This window comes from Canis aureus, chromosome 14 (assembly GCF_053574225.1).
Source record: "Canis aureus isolate CA01 chromosome 14, VMU_Caureus_v.1.0, whole genome shotgun sequence".
Classification (NCBI taxonomy): domain Eukaryota; kingdom Metazoa; phylum Chordata; class Mammalia; order Carnivora; family Canidae; genus Canis; species Canis aureus.
The window spans coordinates 44,609,388-44,633,507 of NC_135624.1; the positions used below are offsets into that span (position 1 = coordinate 44,609,388).

Genomic DNA, 24,120 nt, shown 5'->3' on the forward strand with positions numbered 1-24,120 from the left:
CCGGGAGCGCGCAGCATGTGGACGCCCGCGGGGCGCGGCCGGTGGCACGGGCGCGCGCTCAGGCTGTGGGAGGCGGCGACCGCACGGCGGGGGCCGCCGGAGTCCGGCCCCGCGCCCACCCGGGCGGCTGCTGCCGCGGCCGGGACTCCGCGCAGCCCCGACGGCCCGGCCGACCGCAAGGTGAGCCCCGCGCGACCGCGCCTCGGAGCGGGGCGGCGTTCATTGCGCAGGCGCGACGGGAGGGGGGTTGTCTCTCGGCGGGGGGCGGGGTCTGCCTCGGGGCGGGGCAGGGCGGGGCTTGCGCTGGGCGGGGGCGGGGCCTGTGTGCGGGGCGGGGGCTGGGGGCGGGCCGGGGGCTGGGCTGCGCTCGGGGGCGGGGCCTGGCAGGCTTCGCCGCCTCCTAGAAGCCTGCCGGGATTCCCCTGTCCTGTGGCTTCCGTGCACCGCGTCTGCAGGCGGCCGACGGCGTCCAGGGCGTGGGCAGCGCGGGCTGGGCCCGGGTGTGCTTCGCGCTGTTCCGGGGCATCTCGAGGCCTGGCGCCGGCGAGGGAGGTGAGCAGTTCGTGACGCTGGGCCCAGGAGTAGTCGTGGGCGTGGGTCCTCGTAAAACCCTAAAGAGGATGCCTACAACTAAAAATCTGGAGTTACTTTTTTTTTTTTTTTTTTAAGATTTTATTTATTCCTGAAAGAGAGAGAGAAGCAGATACCCAGGCAGAGGGAGAAGCAGGCTCCTTGCAGGGAGCCCGACGCAGGACTCTATCCCAGGACCCGGGGTCACGTCCTGGGCCCAAGGCTGATGCTCAACCGCGGAGTCCCCCGGGCTGCCCTATAAATAAAATTATTCCAAGAAGACTATAGGAATGTTCTTGGAATTGGTATACTTGTTTCATATCCCGCAAAATGTATGCTCATAAATGTTTTATTTTTCTTCCTTTTCTAGGAAAAAATCGACATGTCTAGATTCTCTGTTGAAAATACCAGAAATTTCAGCATCATTGCGCATGTGGATCATGGCAAAAGTACTTTGGCTGACCGGCTCCTGGAACTAACAGGTATTTTCATTTTATGTTCTATAGTTAATTGACAGCCACGAGTGCTTAATCATCATCTTTACTGTGCCTTTTAAAATTTTGGTTTTGATTTTATATGCACTGTTGTGTCTTTTTTTTTTTTTTTAAGCCCATAGAAATCTCAGTAAGTGTTTTTCTCCTTGTAGGCGCAATTGATAAAACAAAAAATAATAAACAGGTTCTTGATAAGTTGCAAGTGGAACGAGAAAGAGGAATCACTGTTAAAGCACAGACAGCGTCTCTTTTCTATAATTGTGAAGGAAAGCAGTACCTTCTAAATCTCATCGATACACCGGTACATGTAATATTTTGTCTCTATTGTTGAGTCAGCCTTGGATTGATTCTGCAAACAAATCCCTGTTCAGTTTTTGAACTGAGCATTAAACATTTTGCTTTTGGTTTTCTCAGTGTTTTTACGTTTGAGTCAGTTGTTTCACAAGTATTGTCTAAAAAAAAAAAGGTATTAATTTTTTATCAAGGGGATTCAGTAGATTGACCGTAATTCCTCTCCCTAAAAAATTACAGCTCATGGGCAGCCCTGGTGGCTCAGCAGTTTAGCGTCTTCCTTCCGCCCAGGGCAGGATCCTGGAGACCCGGGATCAAGTCCCGCGCCAGGCTCCCTGCAGGAAGCCTGCTTCTCCCTCTGCCTGTGTCTCTCTCTGCCTCTCTGTCTGTGTCTCTCATGATTGAATAAATCTAAGAAAAATCTTAAAAAAAAAATTCAGCTCACTTGAGAAGTATGGATATTTTCTGTTCTTCAGGGCCATGTTGATTTTAGTTACGAGGTATCCAGGTCACTGTCTGCTTGCCAGGGCGTTTTACTTGTGGTGGATGCAAATGAGGTAGGTACTTGCAATTTTATGTGGTGTGACATGCTATTTGGTTGTTTCAAGAAGTTTTCCTAAAAATATATTTTGGAAATAGAATTTTTATGTTTGAAAATAATAAGATTTATTGTATTAGACCAAATCATATGCTTTGGTCCTGTTGATTTCAATTTTATTGCACTGAAGCAGTCTGAGGTTGACTCGTTCATATTTTAAAGACTTTAATCTTCTAGAAGAATGAAGGATTGTTGGAGTATATACTACATTCATCCCACCAAAACCTCAATTTTTGGAGTTCTTAATTTGGGGTTTTAATATTAATTTTTAGCAGAACTTGAAAATGAATATATCGCAGGTCATTTTGGGTGATTTTAAGGTGATTTGGGAAATATTACCGTTAAGGAAATATGTCAGTAACATTACCAAGTTATTTTGTGGTGTGAAGATAACCATAAAAACATATTCAGGAGCTATGATGTACTATTAAAGTAAGTCTTTGATATGTTTCATTTTCTCACAAAGTTTTCATTCAAAACCCAGGGTATTTGTTGTATTAAACCTTCCTTGCTCCTCAGGGAACTGAGGAACAGTCAGTGTCTGCCTTAGGTACATTGGATACGGGGCTCTAAGAACCGTATCACATGACTGTGTCCTTCAGTAGGCTTTCATGACCTTGAGGGCTCATGTTTCACGTCTTTTGTCTCCAGTAACATTTCCTGATATGAAAGGAATTTTCACAAGGAACAATCCGGATTTCTGGGAGTGAGATACCATACTTTTTTTATAACTCTGCTTTTGGTGAAGATGTGTGGAATGGTTTTAAATCCTAGCTTTTGTGATAGATGGTAGAATGCTCATATCGGTACCTTTGTCTTGATTTTTCTAGGGTATTCAAGCCCAAACTGTAGCAAACTTCTTTCTTGCCTTTGAAGCACAGCTGTCGGTAATTCCAGTTATAAACAAGGTAATTCTAATGAGACAATAATACCCTTTAGTATTTTACTTTCTAAAAGTGAATTTAGTGTTTGACTATTAAGTATACTATTTTTTATGTGAGGAATCTTCAACTGCATATTAAATATATTGGTAAGATTTATTTCTTTGAATTGCACGTAATAGAATTGCAACTCAATCTCCTAATCCTTACATGTAGTTGAGAAGATCATCTCCCTGGATTGACATGGAATAATTGAGGGCTATTTGTGGAGGAAAGGAACAACATGCAGGGCAGCCAAAGTACGTTTATTACGCTAAAACACATATAGGAAAAGAAAAAGCCCTTAATTGGGGGGAAATAGTATAACACATGGAACATAACAGTGAAGTCCTAAGCTGAGCACTGTTGATAAACCTTAACTTTTATATTTTAAAATTAACAGTCTTAATTTAAAAATCTACTTTGCAGGATGCTAGGTGGCTCAGTTGGTAAAGCGTCCAGCTCGATCTCAGCTCAGGTCTTGGACTCGGGGTTGTGAGTTCAAGTTCTGAGTTGGGATCTGTTGGGTGTGGAGCCTACTTAAAAAAAAATCTGAATTGCATTCAGTTGAATTTTGTTTACATTATTAGAGTTAAGATTAAAAGATGCAAAGTTGCTTATAGGTAGGACAGTTCGCTATCATAAGTTATATCTAATTTATAAAATCAGTTTATATGATCTTGGTTGATAAATTGTTATTGAACTCTTTTACTACCTTGAGTTGCCAGCTGCGTAAAGTTATTGCATGCTCTGTTGTCTTCCCTCTGTTTTTCAGTGGATGTATTTCTTAAAATTATATTGCCTATGTCTGGATTATCTTAACACTTTTGAAAAGAAAGATAGAGGTATCAGTTATCGTAGGTATGCTCTTAACTATCTCTGAATACTATTAATATGTAATACATCTTTTTTTACTGTATTAACACATAATGAATTTTTTTTTTTAAGATAGATCTGAAGAATGCTGATCCTGAAAGAGTGGAAAAGCAAATTGAAAAAGTGTTTGATATTCCAAGAAATGAATGTATTAAGGTAAAATATCCTCTTTTTTTTGAAGACATATTTACACTTTTAAAAAATCTCAGGGATTGGGATGTCTGGGTGGGTCAGCGGTTGAGCATCTGCCTTTGGATCAGGGTGTGATCCCGGAATCCTGGGATCGGGCCCCACATCAGGCTCCTGCATGGAGCATGATTCTTCCTCTGCCTGTGTCTACCTCTCTCTCTCTGTGTCTCTCATGAATAAATAAATAAAATCCTAAAAAAAAAAATCTCGGGGATTGGCCTCAGTGAAATTTTATAGTATTTGATGGCCCATTGGTATATAAAGTTTTCATAATTTTACAAATATTTACTAATATTTGTAATATTTTACTAATATTTCATTTGATCTTCATCAGAAATCTTTGTTAGGATAGACAGGAATTATTCTTGTGATCCACTTAAAAGAACTAAGGCTCACAAATTTTATCGCCTAAGATTACAGATCTAGTTAGCTAATGTGTCAGGACAAAGAAACAGGTCTTCTACAGCTGATGACAGTATTGCTTGTTACTATTTTGCCTCCATGGAATTACTCCATTCATTCATTCATTCATTCAGTCAAAGATTTATTTTACACACAGTGTGCGCATGAGCAGGGGAGAGGCTGAGAGGAGGGGAAGAGAATCCTACTCCTTGCTGAGCGAGGAGCCTCACTCAGGACTCCATCCCAGGACCCTGAAATCATGACCTGAGCTGGATGCCTAACTAAGTCACTTGGGTGCCCCTGGAAATACTGTTCTTTAAATAGCAGGTTCAAAATAATTTAAAGGCATTTGTATGTATTTGTTTTTGAATTGACAAAGCTTTTTTTTTTTTTTGCAAAAGACCTTGTTATAGTAATAATCTTAAGAAACAATAAATTTTTATTTATATCAAAGTTGGTACTATTTTAAATTGGGATTTTATGTACCTTTCAATGATGATGTAGGTGTTGAATAGCCTGAGCCTTGTGTAGCTGTATGTTTGTATAGAAAGTATGTCAGTGCAACAATACAATGTTCACCTTCCACTTTCCATCTCGTTTGATTTTTGAAGGAGCAAGTTTGAGGTGACGGAGTGATTTTTGTTTGTTTAACCTTAACACGATGGATGATTATATACAACATGGTAGTAACCGAAAAAGCAGTATTTTTTTCTTGGGGATAGATACATACAGAATTCAGTGGTTCTTATTATAAAGAGAAACCTCATAAGGCAGTCCTGGAATTATGGTTTCATAACTTGGGTCATATTAAAGTATAATTAACATTCTGATTTTAATGTATCTTTATAAAATTCATTCAGATACTAATCTGGTATGTGCCAGCTAGGCACACAGCATCAACAGGATAGATGAAGCCCCTGAATCATTGTGTTTATATTCTCCTCAGGGAGGCAGTCATTACATAAGTAAAGAAAGAAGTAAGTGTAGTAATTATTGAGTAAGAGAGGTGTTAAGAAAATTCATTCAAGAAATTGTGTTTTAGGGGATCCCTGGGTGGCTCAGCGGTTTAGCGCCTGCCTTCGGCCCAGGGCGTGATCCTGGAGTCCCGGGATTGAGTCCCACGTCGGGCTCCCTGCATGGAGCCTGCTTCTCCCTCTGCCTGTGTCTCTGCCCCTCTCTCTCTCTCTCTCTCTCTCTATGTCTATCATGAATAAATAAATTAAAAAAAAAGAAAAGAAATTGTAGGTGGAGTATCATAGAAAAAAATCCTTTTTTCTCAGATGCAGAGTATGTTAGGTAGGGCATCTCTGATGAACTGAGACTGAAGAAATGAAGAGTTGGGGGAAACGCATTCCAGGAGGAGGAAAGAGCAAGTGTAAAGGCTTGCATGTTTGGCAAGGTTTGGCACGTTTAAGGAACAGAAAGGAGGCAAGTTAGGTAAGATGGCTTTGTAGAGGTAGGCAGGAATCAAGTCATGCTGAGACTTGCTGTGCTGAGGTTTGTAAACTATTCTAAGATAAAGGATTTTAAAGCAAGTGAGGAAAATAAATTGATCGTTCAGGTGCTTTATAGAGAATTCATTAGGAAAGAATAAGAAGAGCTAGGGGAAGCCAGCTTGCAGTAATAGCTCAGGGGCTGGGGAGGTGGCTAAGTATGTGATGGTGATGTTGCAGAAGTGGGCAAATTTGATGTATATTCGTAGATAGGATAGATTTGCTCGTAGGCTACGTGTAAGGAAGTGATAAAAGAATGAGGTAGCTTTGGATTTAAAGCAAGTAGTTGATAGTAGTAGTTGATACCGATATGAGGAGAAGATACAGGAGAAGACAAAAGCTTTGCTTCGGATGTAATGGGTTTGAAATATCTATTAGACGTCCAAGTAGAGATACTGCGTAAATCTACAATTCAGACATTCATGTAGAGAGTGGGGTCAGAGATAGATATTTAGGAGTTATTAGCCATATATGTGGTATTGAGGTCTTACAGATGAATATCATTTCCTAAGGACGAGTGTAGAGATAAGGTCCAGAAGCCAAACTATGTTCTTATCAGTTTGAGGGTATTTATGAGTAAGAACTTGAGAAGGATCACAGTAGGATTTAGAATAGGAAGTGGACGGATTGAGTATTCAGAGAAGGAATAATTTTCAAATGTAATGGGAGACAGCAAAGAGGTTGTGAATATAAATACAAGTGTATTTATATCTTTTGGGTAAGGGAGTTTGTGATATTTTCTGTTTTCTTAAATGAAATAATAGGTGGAGTCATCAACCAAGAGTGAATTGGCCAAAGGGGGAAATGTGTGATTGAAAGGAAGGTGTTGTGAAATGCCCTACTGAATGATAATGTGAATTTACTATAGGACGCGTCCTGGGAAGTTGGAAGTTTAACTGCATGTTGAGATGCGTGGTCATAAATTCACAAGAAACCAACCAGACCAGTTACTTGATTTTTCTCAGTAATGTTGAACCCTCTGATTATATTGTAGGCCTAAAAAGACACATTGTTGGGGTGCCTGGGTAGCTCAGTTAGGTGTTGCCTTCAGCTAAGGTCATGATCTCGGGGTCCTGGGATTGAGCCCCGCTTTGGGCTCCATGCTCCACAGGGAGTCTGCTTCTCCCTCTCCCTCTGTTCTCACGTGTGCTCGCTCGCTCGCTCCCCCCCCTTCTCAAATTAATAAAACCTTAAGAAAAAGACAAAACATAGTTGGAAGCAGTCACGGTTGAGTTTTACCAACCTTAAGATAGGGAGAGAATAGATAGTGGTTGAACAGAGTGATTATAAATAGTGGACCTTGGAGTCTCAGCTGGGAAAGGAGGGGGCAGGGAGCTAATGGATAATGAGAAAAGGTAGTCTATTCAATGGTGTAGACACGGGAACTTAAAAGGATCCTTGCAAAGAAGGTACTAGAGCCTAGAGCAGCGGTTCTCCTTAGAGGGTAGTTTTGCCCCCTAGGAACCATTTGGCACCGTCTGGAGACATTTTCTTTTTCTTTTTTTTTCTTTCTTTTTTTTTTCTTTTTTTTAATTTATTTATGATAGTCACACACACAGAGAGAGAGAGAGGCAGAGACATAGGCAGAGGGAGAAGCAGGCTCCATGCACCGGGAGCCTGACGTGGGATTTGATCCCGGGTCTCCAGGATCGCACCCTGGGCCAAAGGCAGGCACTAAACCGCTGCGCCACCCAGGGATCCCGACATTTTCGTTGTCATTCTGGGGAATGGGTGCTACTGTCGTCTTGTGGGTTGATGACATTCCGTAGATTCTGTTAAACATCCTAAAATGCATGGAACAGTCCCTAAAACAATTATCATCCCAAACCGTCATTAGTGCTGACTTGGGAAACTGATCTAGAGACAGCTTAAAGGTTAAGAGGTAGTTTTTAGGGAATGGGCTTTGAAATGAGGATTTCAGAGGCAATCCAGTTACTAATAACAACAAAGGTGAGTTGTGTCCTTTTTTTTTTTTTTTTTTGAGTCTTCAGGCTCGCTCACGCTCGCTCGCTCTCTGGAGAACGAAAGTAGTAATATGCCTTATAACTATATGTGTGCCATGCATGTATATTGTTTATTCTCTTTATATGCAATAATCTTGAGGTTTAGGAAAAATATAAAGTCATACATTGCATACAGAGTTGTAACTGTTACTCAGATTTTTTTTTAACTCTTAGACCACTTTTCATACGGTAATCAGAATACTTTTGTAATTTAATCCAAGAACCATAGACTCCTCTACTGTAATGGAAGAGTTTTGTCAGTGTTATTATATGGTTTGTGCTTCTTTTTACTGCTTTCTTCAAATTAATGACTGTTAGAATTCTTTCTTTTTTTCTAATTATAAAGCTCAGTCATCTGAATAGAAAAATAGTCTTTAAATGCTTATTTTTTTTGTGTATTCTTTTTTAGATTTCTGCGAAACTTGGAACAAATGTTGAAAGAGTTCTTCAGGCAGTCATTGAAAGAATACCCCCGTGAGTACTTTGCTGTTTTTCTACTGTTTGTCTTTAGCAGACAAAGGCCATCAGTCTGATCTGTAATTTTAGATTAGATCATTCTTGTGAGTGAAAATACAGTCTTTTTTTACTTTTAGTAATAAATAGAAATCAAGTACAGTACAGAAAAAGAAAGCAAACAAGGGTGGTAAGGATGGATCTCTTCCTAATAATCCTTGAATATGGAGACTTGAATACATTAGCAATTACTGTGTTTTAATACTGAATCAATGTATTTCATCAGTTTCGTAGATCTTAAAAGTCATTTATTTAACACTCAAGATTGAATTAAAACTAATATAAAAATAGGCATTATACTTCATAGGAAGATCTTTTTATTTTGGCTGTCAGTTATCAGCCTTTTTCAGGTACTAGAATAAATTAAGCATAACATTTGAATTTAAAAATAAGCATTTTATTAAGATTTTAATTTATCATGTATATATTTTCTTCTCACTTATTTTTAAATAGTCCCAAAGTGCATCGCAAAAATTCTCTGAAAGCCTTGGTATTTGATTCTACCTTTGACCAGTATAGGGGTGTGATAGCCAATGTAGCATTATTTGATGGAATGGTTTCCAAAGGAGATAAAATTGTATCTGCACATACTAAAAAGACATATGAAGTTAATGAAGTAGGAGTTCTGAATCCTAATGAGCAGCCAACACATAAACTGTAAGTAATCTGCAGTAGTAATTAAAATACCTTTGTGTGTGTTTCTACCTCTGCCTTTCTCAGCTTGCTGTGCTTAGGGTGATCCCAGTTGGGTGACTCAGAAAAAACCCAAATGGATTCTTTAATGAGACTAAATATTAAATGCTCTTGCAAAAGGAATCTCATGTGAAGGACGGTATAAATTTGATATATTTTTATTCCTTTTGACTAGTCATAACAAATTTAATGATCTGGTGCACACTGGGCCCTATATTGATGTATTTGAAGAGACCATGAAAGAGAGAGTTCTCTTCACCCATATCCGTACTATACTGGGCATCAGTTTGGTATTTGATTTTTTATAAGTATATTTATATGTATTTATAAGTACATTATAAGTAGATCATTCGATGTAAAAGTGAAGAAAAATTCGGTAATTTTTCCTTTAGTATGGTAAGACTTTGACTAACTAGAATCCATGGTTAGGAAGGTAGTGTGCGTTGGAAAAACTGAATTCTGAATTTGTTAACGAATATTTGAGTGCCTACTCCAGCATTACACCAGGTACTGAGGAGATTAATCACCTGGCACGTACGTGGGGCAACCTAAGGTCTTTGTTTCCTCATAGGTGAAAACCAAGGCAGTGAATCAGGCGACTGTGTAGGTCACACTTGATAGTTTAATGTCTAAAACTAGCACTATTTTGCTCATTGCATTTTTTATTTGAGGCATTAAGTCTATTTTAATTTTACTCAAATATTTCTTATCTGTGTTCCATCATGTAGATCATGTATTGACAGTTATCGTATCTTCACTTAAGATTCTGATATCCTAAATGTTGTTTGTTACTATGTAGGAAATTTGCTTTAGAACCAACAACAAAAACTAAGCTAAAACTCTGAAATTTTCAGATGTGCTCTTTTCCTAAGGATAATTAAATTGGTTTCAGATTCATTTAGAGTTCACACTTCTCTGCTTGGTTAAAAATCTTTTTTTTTTTTTTAAGTGCATCAATGACACAATTCATTAATAAAATAGTGTTTTACAGTACAAGAAATATCTTATGTTTCTGCACTTAGTTTCACTATGTTTCTATTATATTTTAGAAGCTGTTATTTAATTTGCAAAGGCAGGCAGAGTCCTGAAGAAGGCCATAGGCTTGTGTGGGAGAGGTCTTTGATAATGGATTGTAAGGCATGGTCATGATCTTTTACTGACCGTTTAGCGTTAAGAATTGATAGGAAGCACTTACTCTGAATTAGATGAGGTTTTATTTGGAAAATGTTATAATTTCCAGGAAAGGTAGAGCTAATTGTGAGTATGCACTTGAAACATTAAAGCAGTAAATATTTCCATATAATAATTTTATTTAGATATGCAGGACAGGTGGGCTATCTGATTGCTGGGATGAAAGATGTCACTGAAGCACAAATAGGAGATACATTATATTTACATAAACAACCAGTGGAGCCCTTGCCTGGGTTTAAATCCGCGAAACCAATGGTATTTGCAGGTGAGGAGCTCACAAATTCAAGGATGAGGGACAATTTATTCTGTAAATTGAAATAATAATTACCAGAAATAATCGTTTTCAATAACAGCTAATTCCAGAATACTCTTTTTGTTTTCATTTTTTGAGTGCTATTTATGTGTCAATTTCATATGTATATTGAAGCTTTATGTGGGAGATCATTTCCTACACTTTTTTTTTCTTTTAGGACTTCTTGGAAAATATGGGCTCTCTGATATGTAAAAGAACATAGTGACATGGATTTCCTTTTTGTTTCCCTGGGGGTGTAGGCCATTGCATTTGGAATATTTCTTGAATTAGCATGCATTCATGACTAATTCTCAGGAGACATTTATTGCTGCCTTCCTGTTAGTTGGACTTCCTTTAACATTGTATAGTACCAGTGTAAGCGGCAGAGGACGGTGCGTCTCCTCCGGTGCAGGACTTCACAGCCTTTCGCTTCTGTGTGGTGTGATACATACTTGAGGAAGGAAGGCCTGATCGGAGGTCATCAGGTTACTCCGTGCTGGTATCCAGCACCTGCTTTTCTCCCCTTGTATCTGTCCCTGGGAATTAGGAAGTTTGTCTTTGATTAGGCAAAGCCAATCATTTGGATTTTGGAGGATTTGAGAGATGAGGACTTGAGGATCAGATGAAAAAGGATCTGATGAATCACTAACTTGATGGTTTTTGTCAATGAATTGAGAAAAGCAAAACATATCTTTGATTTTAATAGATTATCTGCCGTACAGAGTGAAGGGTTCAGTGTAGTTTTCATTTCTAGTTCCGCTTTTCATCTCAGGGAATTTCATTTGTGGTTGTGGGATGTCTTCAACTTTTGTTTCTTGAAATAATGCATTTTTCTAATAGGCCTAATTCCGTGGTTCTTTTTTATTTTTCTTATATTTTTGCAAAAGGATAAAAACATCACTTGGAGTGTGAATACAGTTGTAAATTCATTAAGGCTTTAAAACTTGCAATATACTTTGAAGCCAGTGTAACTTAATATTTCAGGTTTTCTTAGTAAACCAATTATTGCGGTCGTTGTAATATAGGGAAGTAATTTAAAAGCTAAATGTTTAATTTTGGTCTTGGAAGCATTATATATTCGGTTTTTAGGCAGATTTTCACATGTGATAATTAGAAATTATTGTGTTCTCAGGAATGTATCCTATAGACCAATCTGAATATAATAACTTGAAGAGTGCTGTAGAAAAACTGACTATAAATGATTCCAGTGTGACAGTTCATCGCGATAGTAGCCTTGCCTTAGGTGCTGGCTGGAGGTAAGATTCTTTTACCCTCCCTGTAGGACCAAATTTTTATTGAAAAGTGAAATTTAAGTGGTTCATTGTTCCTGAATATTTGGTTAGTGTAAAGCACACCAAAACAAACGTCTGCCTGTTTCATACTCTATTCATGTTCTATGGAAAAGCTTTACAGCAGTTTTAAGTAGAACTCCAAAAGAAGTTTTTCTTTTTTTTTTTTTTAATTTTGAATCTTATTTAATGAAGTTTTGCTAGCATTTAATTATTATTATTTTAAAGATTTTATTTATTCATGAGACAGAGAGAGAGGCAGGGACACAGGCAGAGGGAGAAGCAGGCTCCCTGTGGGGAGCCCAGCATGGGACTCAATCCCGGGACCCTGGGGTCACACCCCGGGATGAAGGTGGTGCTAAACCGCTGAGCCACCCGGGCTGCCTAGCATTTAATTATGACGTGAATTGCTTGAATGACTTTTTGTTTTTATTTGGATTTTTAAAAGATTTTATTTAGTTGAGAGAGACAGCGAGAGAGCATGAGCAGCAGTCAGGGAGGGGGTAGAAATAGACTCCTCGCTGAGCCAGGAGCCCCATTTGGTCCCAGGGGGGCACCATCATGACCTGAGCTGAATGAGGCAAACGCTTAACCGACTACGCCACCGAGGTGCCCAGACTTTTTTTATTTGGAATGACTTAATCCCACCCCTCCCCACAAAGTAACACTACGTTCATCAAAGAAACCAGAGCCCATGAAATACACATTTTGGAGTTTGACGTTTTCTCCCCCCAGGTTGGGATTTCTTGGACTTTTGCATATGGAAGTTTTCAACCAGCGACTGGAGCAAGAATATAATGCTTCTGTAATTTTGACAACCCCTACTGTTCCATATAAAGCTGTTCTTTCATCAGCAAAATTGATAAAGGTATTGTTGTCAACCAACATACAAGGGAAAACCAAAAAGTGTGTGTGTGTGTGTGTGTGTGTGTGTATGTATGCAAAATGCAAGAGAAACGTTTATACACCATTAACTTAGTTATTACATGAAATATTTCTTGATTAGTAGCATTGAATTGAATTACTTTATGACTAATAATGGAGAAGCCACTTGAGAACTAATTAATGCAGTATTTTTCTTAACCTGATAGAAACCTGTATATTGTCAAAACTAACCTGTTACTGAGAATAAAAAAACAGAATTAGTAATTAAAATGCTGTTCTAAACCCAGTACAAAAAATGAAGAATATAATTTTGGTCGTAAATAATTTATCTTACGAAAAGTGAAGCAGTCATTGCTACCTGGATATAGGAAATTTCAAATTTCAAGCTAATGACAGAGACAGTATTGTATTGCATCTGAATTGCAGTGAATTCAGTTTAAACAAATTTTAACTTTAACATCTAAATATTTTCTATCAAAGTTAACTTAGGAAACTATGCTAATGCCCTATAAAAGGCAGATTAAAATGTCCTTTTACATATTTTTTTCTGAGTGGTACATGAGATGTGTTTAGTAAATGTCCAGCAGATGTTATTTAATAAAATGGCTATTAAGTGGTTATAGTTGTATGGTTTTTAAAATATAAGCTTGTTAAGATAATAGTCTAACCTTTAGGAATTCTTTTGTTTTTATTCAACAGATGCAATTATTATAAATTCTAATATTTACTATAAATTAAAAGCCAATTTTAAAACAGGGTAATTAAGTTTTTTTTTTAAGCTTTTGATGATTTTTCTTATTTTTAGGAATACAGAGAAAAGGAAATTACGATCATCAATCCTGCACAATTCCCTGATAAATCAAAAGTTACAGAATATTTGGAGCCGGTTGTTTTGGGTACCATCATCACACCAGATGAATATATTGGAAAAGTAATGATGCTTTGCCAGGTATAAGTGTAATACAATTTAATATAAAAGTAAATTTTAGTTCCAACAGTGGTTTCCCACTGAGGTTTTGAAAGTTTTCTCTCTGTAAAGCACATTAAATTTGTAAGAAGTTTCCATAAAGATCTACGTCTACACGCGTGTATATTTATTATATGAAATAGATACTTTTAAAATCAGTTTGAGTTTAATAAGAAAAATAGAACCAGAATTTTTATCATCTGTGTTAATTTACTGAGTTGACATGTTAGCCCAAAGAAAAGTTTGATGCTTATTTGTACTGACTAGCTAAAAGAATGATTTTTTTGGAATTGAAGATAGTTTTAAAGATAACTGTAATAAAGGGTGGATATTCTCCCTTTTGTCTTAGTTTTGCCATGATGTAATAAATGACTTAATCCACAAATCATCCTCAAAACTATTTGAAATATTCCGATGCATATAGGAAAGAACTGTTAAGTGAGTATTAGTGGATTTGCATTTTAATTCTGTAATCACAAACTAGAAAACTTTGGCCATTTACTTAATATCTTCGGACCTAAGTATTTGTAAAACAAGAAATTAGAACTTTGACATTATCTGTAATTGTATTTGGTTTATCATTAAATACTATATAATTTAAAAAAGATAAAATTGTTAAAGATAAAAGATTTAAAGCTTTGTTATTAAATATGTTACAATTGAAGTATGAAATAGTTCTCTCTGTATTACAAGTATTGTCTGCAAGTTCTTAGTAGACCAGTAAATATTCCTTCATTTTGCCCACTCTTTATTAGGATCTGTAAGGGAATTTTTAAGTTGGTAATTGACAGCTTTCTATGTTCATTATAAATCATTTAAATAGGTTCATCATTAAGTACACTTTTTTTTCTTTTTTAGGCTCGAAGAGCAGTTCAGAAGAATATGATGTATATTGATCAAAATAGAGTTATGCTTAAATACCTCTTCCCTTTGAATGAAATTGTGGTGGATTTTTATGATTCCTTGAAATCCCTGTCTTCTGGATATGCTAGGTAAAATTTAACAAGAAGTTCAGATACTTGGACAATTCTTTTGAAATATTGACCAACATGAGTATACTAATTCTCAGCTCATTTAATAATCTCTGTTCTCTTAAAAATAGTGGAGAAACAACTCTAAGGATAGAAAGGCTTGGAACAACCTTGTAAGTGTTAGAGTGTTCATAATTTGCTTTGGAAGAACAAGCTTCTTCAACTCATCAAACCATTACCCTTCTTTTTTTTTTTTTTTTTTTTAAGAATTTATTTACTTCTTCATGAGAGACACACACAGAGAGGCAGAGACACAGGCAGAGGGAGAACAGGCTCCATGCAGGGAGCCTGACGTGGGACTCGATCCCGGGTCTCCAGGATCACGCCCTGGGCTGAAGGTGGCGCTAAACTGCTGAGCCACCTGGCTGCCCCTTAACCCTTCTTTTAATAAAAAAGTTATAGTGTCTTCTTCATGAAAGAGTATACTCCCCTGTTAAAAATTATATGTGATTTCAGAAAGCTGCTGTGGTCTCAGTGGCACATTTGAAATGTATTTGTGCTTCTGTATTCCTAGGAGCACCAGAATATATTTGGAAAACAGATGTACATATTTAGTCTGTAAAAAATGTGAGGTGTGCCCCTGGATCTGTGAGCACTTTAATACCTTGATCTTCTCCAGAATAAGTGGTCCACATTATGAAAACCAGGAGTACATGGGGGGAACTGCCTGATAGAAGTGGAGGAAGGTGTAATACTAAGTAACAACTCAAAACATAGCATTTGGGGAGTATTTTATGTTGGGATAAATAACTCTAGCTGCCCACAGTGTCCTAAAATCTTATGTTAATGGATAGCATATATTAGAATATAAAGAAAATATGAAATATGCTGGGGAAGTAGATGGGAAAATGACCATTCCCATCTATAAAATACACGTGCATCTGCACACATGTGCAGGCATATTTAATATTAATATTCAAAGAAAAATTCCGGTGTTCAGAGACTGGGCTACAGTGACCTGGAAATTCAGCTTTATAAAATGAGCTTTATAATGAAAGAGTCATCCTAACTGTTTACAAAGGAGTATCCTTTGTGTTTGTGTTGAGGAATTAGTTTTTCTACTTTGTCACCCCTTTTTTTTTTCCTCCCATGTCTTCTTTCCGATAACGTAAGCAAATAAGTGGCAGTGGGATTTAGAGGAAGATGAATTGTTGTTAAAAAGCAGTTGTAGGGGATCCCTGGGTGGTGCAGCGGTTTGGCACCTGCCTTTGGCCCAGGGCGCGATCCTGGAGACAAGGGATCGAATCCCACGTCGGGCTCCCGGTGCATGGAGCCTGCTTCTCCCTCTGCCTGTGTCTCTGCCTCTCTCTCTCTCTCTCTCTCTGTGACTATCATAAATAAATAAAAATTAAAAAAAAATTTTAAAAAAAAGCAGTTGTAGTTGAAAGAACAATGACTAAGCTAAATGTTTACAAACATTTGTAACCAAGTCTGTCAGTCATATTCGCATTTAGATACCACTTTATGAATTAAGTGGTCCTAAAATCTTTTAGCTTAGAAACTTAAGAGTACTTCAGAGTAAATGAGAGAGCATGCTTAAGTTTGAACTCTGTAACAATAAAAGAATGCCAGCTTCCAGGATTAATGTGATTCTTATGTTCAGGATGGATCTTTCTGTTAAGTAGTCAGTTCCTAACTTAATAAAAATGCATCATAGTCTGTGACCATAGTCAGCCCTCCTGGACTGAGATAAGGAACATTTTCTCTTAGACCAAGTTTCAAGACTCTTGTGCTGCTGGGTCAGAAGTTTGATGGAGCTGTTTGTCCTTAAACCCCCAGGTAGCCTTTCAGACTCCTAAATGTGTTTCCTGCATTCCTCAATGTGTTGTACACTGGAATGAATAACTTTTGAACGAGCTTAGGTTTCCATTTAGCCAGCTTGGAAACACAGACAACATTTGTATAATGGTTTCTTTTGAAAAAAATGAGTGAAGAAATTCTAAAATTTTGGAGCACACAAGATTTTAACATTGTCAACAGGTGAAATCTAGGTCCTATGTGTAGATTTTATCTTCGTGTTCTGTGTAGTACTTAAGATATCTTTCATATAGTAAATCCTAATGTTTGTTGGAAGAAAGAAAGGATTTTAGCAAAACTTTAGGTAGGCTGGCTTTAAAGAGTATTAGTATCAACTTGTGACCTTCCTGCTATAAAAGCTTAGAAACCAAACATTTCCAGCTCTAGGCATCAGGGTTTTTTTTTTGTTGTTGTTCTTTTTTTAAAAAAATATTTTATTTATTCATGAGAGAAACAGAGAGGCAGAGACAGAGTCAGACGGAGACACAGGCTCCAATGTGGGACTCGATCCCAGGACCCTGGGGTCACGACCTGGGCTGAAGGCAGCTGCTCAACCATGGAGCCACCCAGGTGCTCTGGCATCAGTTTGTTTTAAAATTTAAGACAATTTAGGCCATACATGTCTAATCCATAATTGAAAAAACATGTAAGCATGAAGTTTTCCTTCTCACTAGACTTCAGTTTTGTAAGTTAAACCTGTTTTGATTAGCATTCTAAGCTTTGACTATATTGTTTAATAGCTGATGCTAATGAAGTGCTATTTGCTTGCGAGGCTGTGTTCTGAACACTTTTTTTGTATCAGGTACTGTTTCAGTGCTTTACATGTATTCACTCATTTCATCCCCAAAAAAGCTCTGTGAAGATTCAAACTGAAGAGTAGTAGGTGAAATCCGAAAGTCTTATTTATAGTGACCCTTTAACAGGGCATAGTATTTATTTAACTGGTAATAGAAAGCTAAACAGAAGCCCACACGTAATCTCTGCGAATGAGCTATGAATATATGCTGTTGTCTACAGCCCGCCAGCTCTTGGGAGGAAACATTGGGAAGAAGGTGACATTTGTCTTCAGTGTCCCATTTTCCTAGACTTGCTTACCATTTTATTTTCCTCTTGCTTTTGCCTTTCATTTCATAAATGTAAAACGTTGAGGGACTTCCTCACTGTGGTCATCTAGATCTGTTCATGTGAAATGTATATTTAATATTTTGATAGAAAGTTATATCTTTGGGTGGGGGGGTATGGGAATGGGTAGAAAAAATCTACTTTGCCAAGAAAAATAATAGTCTCTTGGGAAGTATGTTTATCTATCACTTGGATGTTTTTCCTTGTTAGTTTTGATTATGAAGATGCAGGCTACCAGACTGCAGAGCTTGTAAAAATGGATATTCTACTGAATGGAAATATTGTAGAGGAGCTAGTGACTATTGTACACAAGTAAGTTGAATAGAAACTAATCATGGAATGTGAAAGGAACCAGTTTTGACATGTTTCTATTTAATCATTGCTTGCTTATTTTTATTTGAGAGCTACAGTTTAAACACTTAAAAGTAATTAAATTTCCTTGTACTAGTTTTTCCTTCCATTCTTTTCCCATGCTTCTCTTTCCAAACTGTTAAATATGAAAGAATAGAATTACAATAGCCAAAAAGAATAATGTCATGGAAAGAAATGTTTCCCACATCAGGGTAAGGCAAAGTAGAAGAAATGGTTTTAAACTTTGTGTTAGATTTAAAATTGAAAACAAAAAAAAATTTTATATTCATAAATTGATAATGAAAAATATAATATCCTACATATTCAACAAATAGATTGATAAAAATAAATAATGGAGCACCTATTTAATAATCTTAAGGTATTAAAATTATATTGTACAGTAATATTAATGACATTAAAATGCCTATTCAATAAAAAATAGACATATGCTATGATTCAAACTGTAAATAACAAACTTATGCAGGAAAGTAACTGGAAGGACATATATATGTTTAACACACATTCTAAAATGTTTAACATTGGCTTTCTATGGTGAGGGGAAAGGTAGCAAGAATGGTTTTCCTACATTTCCTGTAATAGGTATATTTTTACAATCAGAAAAGTCATGATTCAAAGTAAGGGATATTTATGGCAGTTGAGTTCCCATTTGAACCTCTTTAAGAAATCACCTTTACATCTATTATGTGTATGTACTAGAAAAATACTGTAAATATTTGTATTTAGGATATGTGTAAATAGTTACATTTTCTCTCTCAGGGACAAAGCACACTCTGTTGGCAAAGTCATATGTGAACGTCTTAAGGATTCTCTTCCTAGGCAGCTGTTTGAGATAGCAATTCAAGCTGCTATTGGAAGTAAAATCATTGCAAGAGAAACGTGAGTTGAAATTTATTTTTGTTTTCTGTTTTAGAATAAATGGTTGGAAATGATAGGAGTAGAACTATATTATGAAGTGTGATATTAAAAAATTTAACTTCACATTGGTTTAAGCCTTATTCCTACTTGTAGAAACACTAATCTGATTTTAATTCCACTTAAGTGATAATTGTTATTTACTTAAACTGCACGGTTATTTTAATAATATATTAAAATATAAAATATTTTATATTAAAATATAAATTATTTTAATAATTGTTATTTACTTAAATTACACTGAGTGGTATTTTTTAGAATTATTGATATAATGGACATGGGTTTGAAGAATTGCTTTATTTCCACTCATTTTATTGCATGACCACTGAATTTCCTAGGTAAGTATAGCTAATAGCAACTGAAACTTTTTAAGCTTTAGAAAAAACTTTTGGAGCTACTCTTCCAAAAGACAAAACTAAATTAGTTATTTTTTTTAAAGATTTTATTTGTTTATCAGAGAGGGAGCACAAGCTGGAAGAGCTTCAGGCAGAGGAAAAGGCTCCCCGCTGAGCAGGACCCCAGGGTCATGACCTGAGCCTAACTTTTGATCAGCTGAGCCATCCAAGGGCCCCTAAATTACGATTTTTACTTAAAGCACTTAATATCACTTCTCAGAAGTAGCCAAATTAGAAATCGGAAAGATGACGGGCAGAGGAATGCTAATATGTTGAGCTTTGCATTGTACATTGATTGTGTGACATATAGTAGAAATAGAAGATAGGCTGATTCAAGTAGGACCCTGGTCTTTTTTATGAGAGATGTGATATGTATAAATCAGAACACAAGCTGCTCTACCGGTAACAGTTAAGTGCAGGAAATACCTTGTATCATGTTTCCTTGATTTCTGGGAAGTCGGAAGTGTTCCTTTGCTGGAAACTGCCATTTAGTGTAGTTTAAACCCAAACCTACACGTATCAGTAATGGTGAAATTACAACCACCGTTTTTACATAGTTTTGGAATAAATTTTATGCCTATGTTTGCAGTGACTTTCATTTCTTAGCACGATTTTGCTTTAGTTAATGGTTTTGAGTTGCATGAATATCCAGAGCTTAGGCAGACTAGAACGGATCACCAGGGAACATCCTGGAAGGTGCAGTTGAAAGTAGCAAATGACTCTAACCTCAGCGTGTGGAGGTAGAAGAATCCTTACAGAAAAAAAATAGATTTTTATCTTTTCTTATGGAATACATATAAAAGGAACTTTTTTCAAATTTCTTCCAAATTTCTTAGAAACACCCATAGAAATAGATTAGCTTGCATTTGCTTGGGTGGATTTGTTAGAATTATTTCATTTGCCCTGAAAAGGGTTTTACAAAAGTAATACATTATTTCCCAGTCAGTCTTAATGCATATTTGGTAGAGCTGGTAATGTGATGATAACCGTGTTTAAACTTTTTGGAAGTAGTAGTGAGTGGTAGGAACAGTTTTAGGCTGAGCCAGACATGACCTTGTATAATTCTTAAAATTAAGATCATACTATTGAATTTGGCCTAATCAAGACTACCCACAAGCCTTGACCTTTTTTTATTCTTAAATTTATGTTGATATTCATGTTGAATTCATTTTCTCTTTTATGTCAAATACATGAAAATAGATACAAGAGCATTTGAGCTACCTAATTATTTGTTTATATCCGTTTTACTCAGTATGGCATGATCATTTAAATCTTTAGTAAAGTGGAAATTGTTTTTGAAAATAAAATTCTTTTAAAGAGTGTTGAAATTATGTAATTTTTATGTAAATCTCCTTTTTTTTTTTTTTTTTTTTTTTTTACAGTGTGAAAGCCTATAGGAAAAACGTTTTGGCAAAATGTGTATGTATTCTACTTTGTAATAATATATTTATTTCAAGAGTTTAAAATCAAAGGGCGCATAAATAAATCGGTTTTCATGTTTTTTTTTTTAAATAACCATTTCATCTCTAGTTTTCTTTTGAATAGGTAAATCTCAGCTTGGCTGATAACATACTCATTTTGATAAATTCTTGTTTTTCCATCTTTATAAAAATGTCCTTATATGAAGTACTACCCAGTGAAGTATAATGGTTACGACCAGGATAACATGTGTCATTGATGTAATTTATGAGGAGACATTTTGAAGACAATGACTGTGTCTTAAGTGTGAAGAGTATGGCAGTTTGAAATCCACCTCTCCTACGTTGCTTTGTTGAATTTGTGGTCTCATAGTTCTTAACTCACTTATGAGAAATAAATGGTAGATGCTTTTTCTAAATCTTTATTGTAGGGACTGGCACACTTAGGGCTGTGTGAGTTTATTAGTCTATAGCTACATAATCCAGAATCTTAAGACTGGAATCAGTAAGAAGATTGATAATTCTTTTTGACATGATAACATGTCATGGGGTTTCCTCGTGATCTACCTCTCCACCCAAAAAATAAAAGTCTTTATCATTCTTTGAGAAGCTGTTAAATTATGATCTGCTCTGGAGGAGGTTAGAAAGGTGACTTTGCAGACGTCTGCCTCGTGGGTAATAATTGTAAGGTCATTATAATCGTATTATGTCTCTTACATGATTAATTTTCTGTGGAGTGATTTGGACTTCCAATTTTTAAAAATATTTTTCAGTATGGTGGTGATATTACCCGAAAAATGAAACTTTTGAAGAGACAAGCAGAAGGAAAGAAAAAACTGAGGAAAATTGGCAACATTGAAGTTCCAAAAGATGCTTTTATAAAAGTCCTGAGAACACAATCTGATAAATAATTGTGGGGAAAAAAATGAATTTTCATAAATTAAAACTTGTGTATCTTTTCATTTTACTTAGTAATCTATATGTTGACAACAGAATGAAAAGTATAAAATTTGTTGGTTTCAGTATTTTTAGGTTTAAATAATCAATTAGCTCTTTGAAAAGGAAGAGGTGGCAGGATATGAGCTTGGATTCTGAAACCATATTGCCTGCTTTTAAATTTCTATTCCAATCACTCCCCAAGGTAAATTATTACTTTACTCCTTAGTGAAATCAGGATTATACTGTAATTTACCTCCCAAGGCTGCTGTGAAGATTGTATCAGGTAGTATGTTTAAAATACTCAGAAGAGGGCAGCCCAGGTGGCTCAGTGGTTTAGCGCCACCTTCAGCCCAGGGCCTGATCTTGGAGACCCGGGATCGAGTCCCACGTCAGGATCCCTGCGTGGAGCTTGTTTCTCCCTCTGCCTGTGTCTCTGCCCCCCTCCCCCCCCTCTTTGTCTCTCTCTGTGTCTCTCATGGATAAATAAAATCTTTAAAAAAATAAATACTCTGAAGAGTATGACACAATAGTAAGTGCTGAGTGAATTTTAACTATTTTGTTTTCACACATTTTTTTTCTTACACTAAGAGGCTCAGCATACTTAAGATTCTATCTAGTTCAAGCCTAAGATAAAGTATTTTCAAAATCATCTTAAGTATCAGTTTGTTGTTAGCTGGATAAAATCAGATTTATAGGGAGTCAGTGATTTTTTTTTAAAGATTTTATTCCAGAGAGACACAGAGAGGCACGCCCGGGCTGATCACGCGCTGGGCTGAAGGCAGATGCTCAACCACTGAGCCCCCCAGGTGCCTCACGAGTCAGTTATTAAAGTCAAATACCATACTAGCTGGACATGTGCTGTCTAGTTTTTGTTTAAATTTTTATAAATGTCTGAAAGAGTTTATTATATTCACATCTAAATTAAGGATAGGGGCTGTCTTAATTTTGATAATTAAGGTACATTTGGTGCAAAGTGATAGGTGTCTGGTATTAGCAGCAGCTGTTATTAATGGCAGTTTAATAATTATTTCCAGATGTTGTAATTGAGACTGAGCTTTAAGTATTAAGATACTTGATATCACACAACCCGTAAATGGCTGTCATGTTTCAAAGCATGTATGTACTCTTCACTCCATTCACCCGGTTAGTGAACAAACCAGATGGCAGGTTGTATTACCAGAAGATACGTAATTTAGCCATTGAATTTTGTCCTCTACCTTGAATGAATTAAGTAAATGTCTTTTAGAGATAAGATTATCAATGCATTTTTAAAAAAATATTTGTGAGAGACACAGGCAGAGGGAGAAGCAGGCTCTGTACAGGGAGCCGGATGTGGGACTCGATCCCAGGTCCCTGGGACCACACCCTGAGCCAAAAGCAGATGCTCAATCCCTGAGCCGCCCAGGCTTCCCTACAATGCATTTTATACAAAGGTAATTACATTGTGAATATTGTAACTATAAGATAGTGGGATTTACTTAAAATTGTGTACAGAAGGGGCTCCTGAGTGGTGGTTAAGTGGTGAAGTGTCTGCCTTCAGCTCAGGTCATGATCCCAGGACCCCGGGATCGAGCTCCACATCAGGCTCCCTGAGCCTGCTTCGCCCTCTCCCTGCCGCTCCCCCTGCTTGTGCGTGTGCTGTGTCAAATAAATAAATAAAATCTTTGAAAAAAATTGTGTTAACCCGTGATTTCATCCTACCTCTGATCTCGGGTACCTTCCCTATCCCCCCCTAGCTGTAATAGTTAAAATAGATTTCATAACAATATTTGTATTTTGTGTGGTATATTTGAAACCAGAAGAGCATTTACAGATCACGTCTAAGACAGGATGTTCTGTTCTGTGACTGTCAGGAGAGGGTTGTAAGTTGGTACCTGGCACTAAGTATGGACCACGTTTCTGCTGTTAAAGCTTTGTGCTCTATTAGCGTGTGTAGAATTGGGACAGATTTAGTTCTCTTTCCTTTATCCTGACTTTGTAGGAAGCAGTTTTACTTGTAGTGATAAATGTAGTTTTCAGACTTTGTAGTAGGAGTTTAAGTTCTCCCCCTGAACCACGCTCCCAGACAGATGATTTTCATGATTTAGAGTTGTGTGCTAAGTATATTCCCCGAGGACCAATACTAACACTTTTGCCAACACTACAGTAATTTACACGAGGACCCGAGTAGCCACCACTTCTGGGGTGTATACCACGTGACAGCCGCCGTCCTGAGCTCCCAGGCGTCAAGGTACCACCACCATCTGTCACCTGGGCGGGCAGCGCAGACTTAACACGTGGCCAGTGCCAGTTACTGACAAAGCTGGGATTCGCTGTTTTTAATCCAAACCATACCTGTTCTTAGCTACCAGGCTTCATTGCCGTGTGGAAATCCAGAAGCCTCTGAGTTAGGGACTAGCGTGACCGGAGATCAGTTTGCCGAGGAGCTCGGGCACTTGGACCTACAACTAGCCCCCTGACATGAAGGG

At 37.2% G+C, this 24,120-nt stretch overlaps 1 protein-coding gene across 1 annotated transcript; it reads left to right on the plus strand.

Moving 5' to 3' along the window:
* On the plus strand, positions 1-23,326 carry GUF1 (GTP binding elongation factor GUF1). The gene is made up of 17 exons (XM_077847886.1): positions 1-180; positions 941-1,052; positions 1,217-1,365; positions 1,832-1,912; positions 2,784-2,861; positions 3,822-3,905; positions 8,246-8,310; positions 8,803-9,006; positions 10,359-10,498; positions 11,658-11,781; positions 12,550-12,682; positions 13,505-13,648; positions 14,525-14,658; positions 17,827-17,928; positions 18,745-18,864; positions 20,678-20,714; positions 21,487-23,326. Exons 1-17 carry the CDS (start codon positions 16-18, stop codon positions 21,622-21,624), a joined length of 2,010 nt encoding a protein of 669 aa, XP_077704012.1. The 5' UTR covers positions 1-15; the 3' UTR covers positions 21,625-23,326.
* The last annotated feature ends 794 nt before the right edge of the window (positions 23,327-24,120 follow it).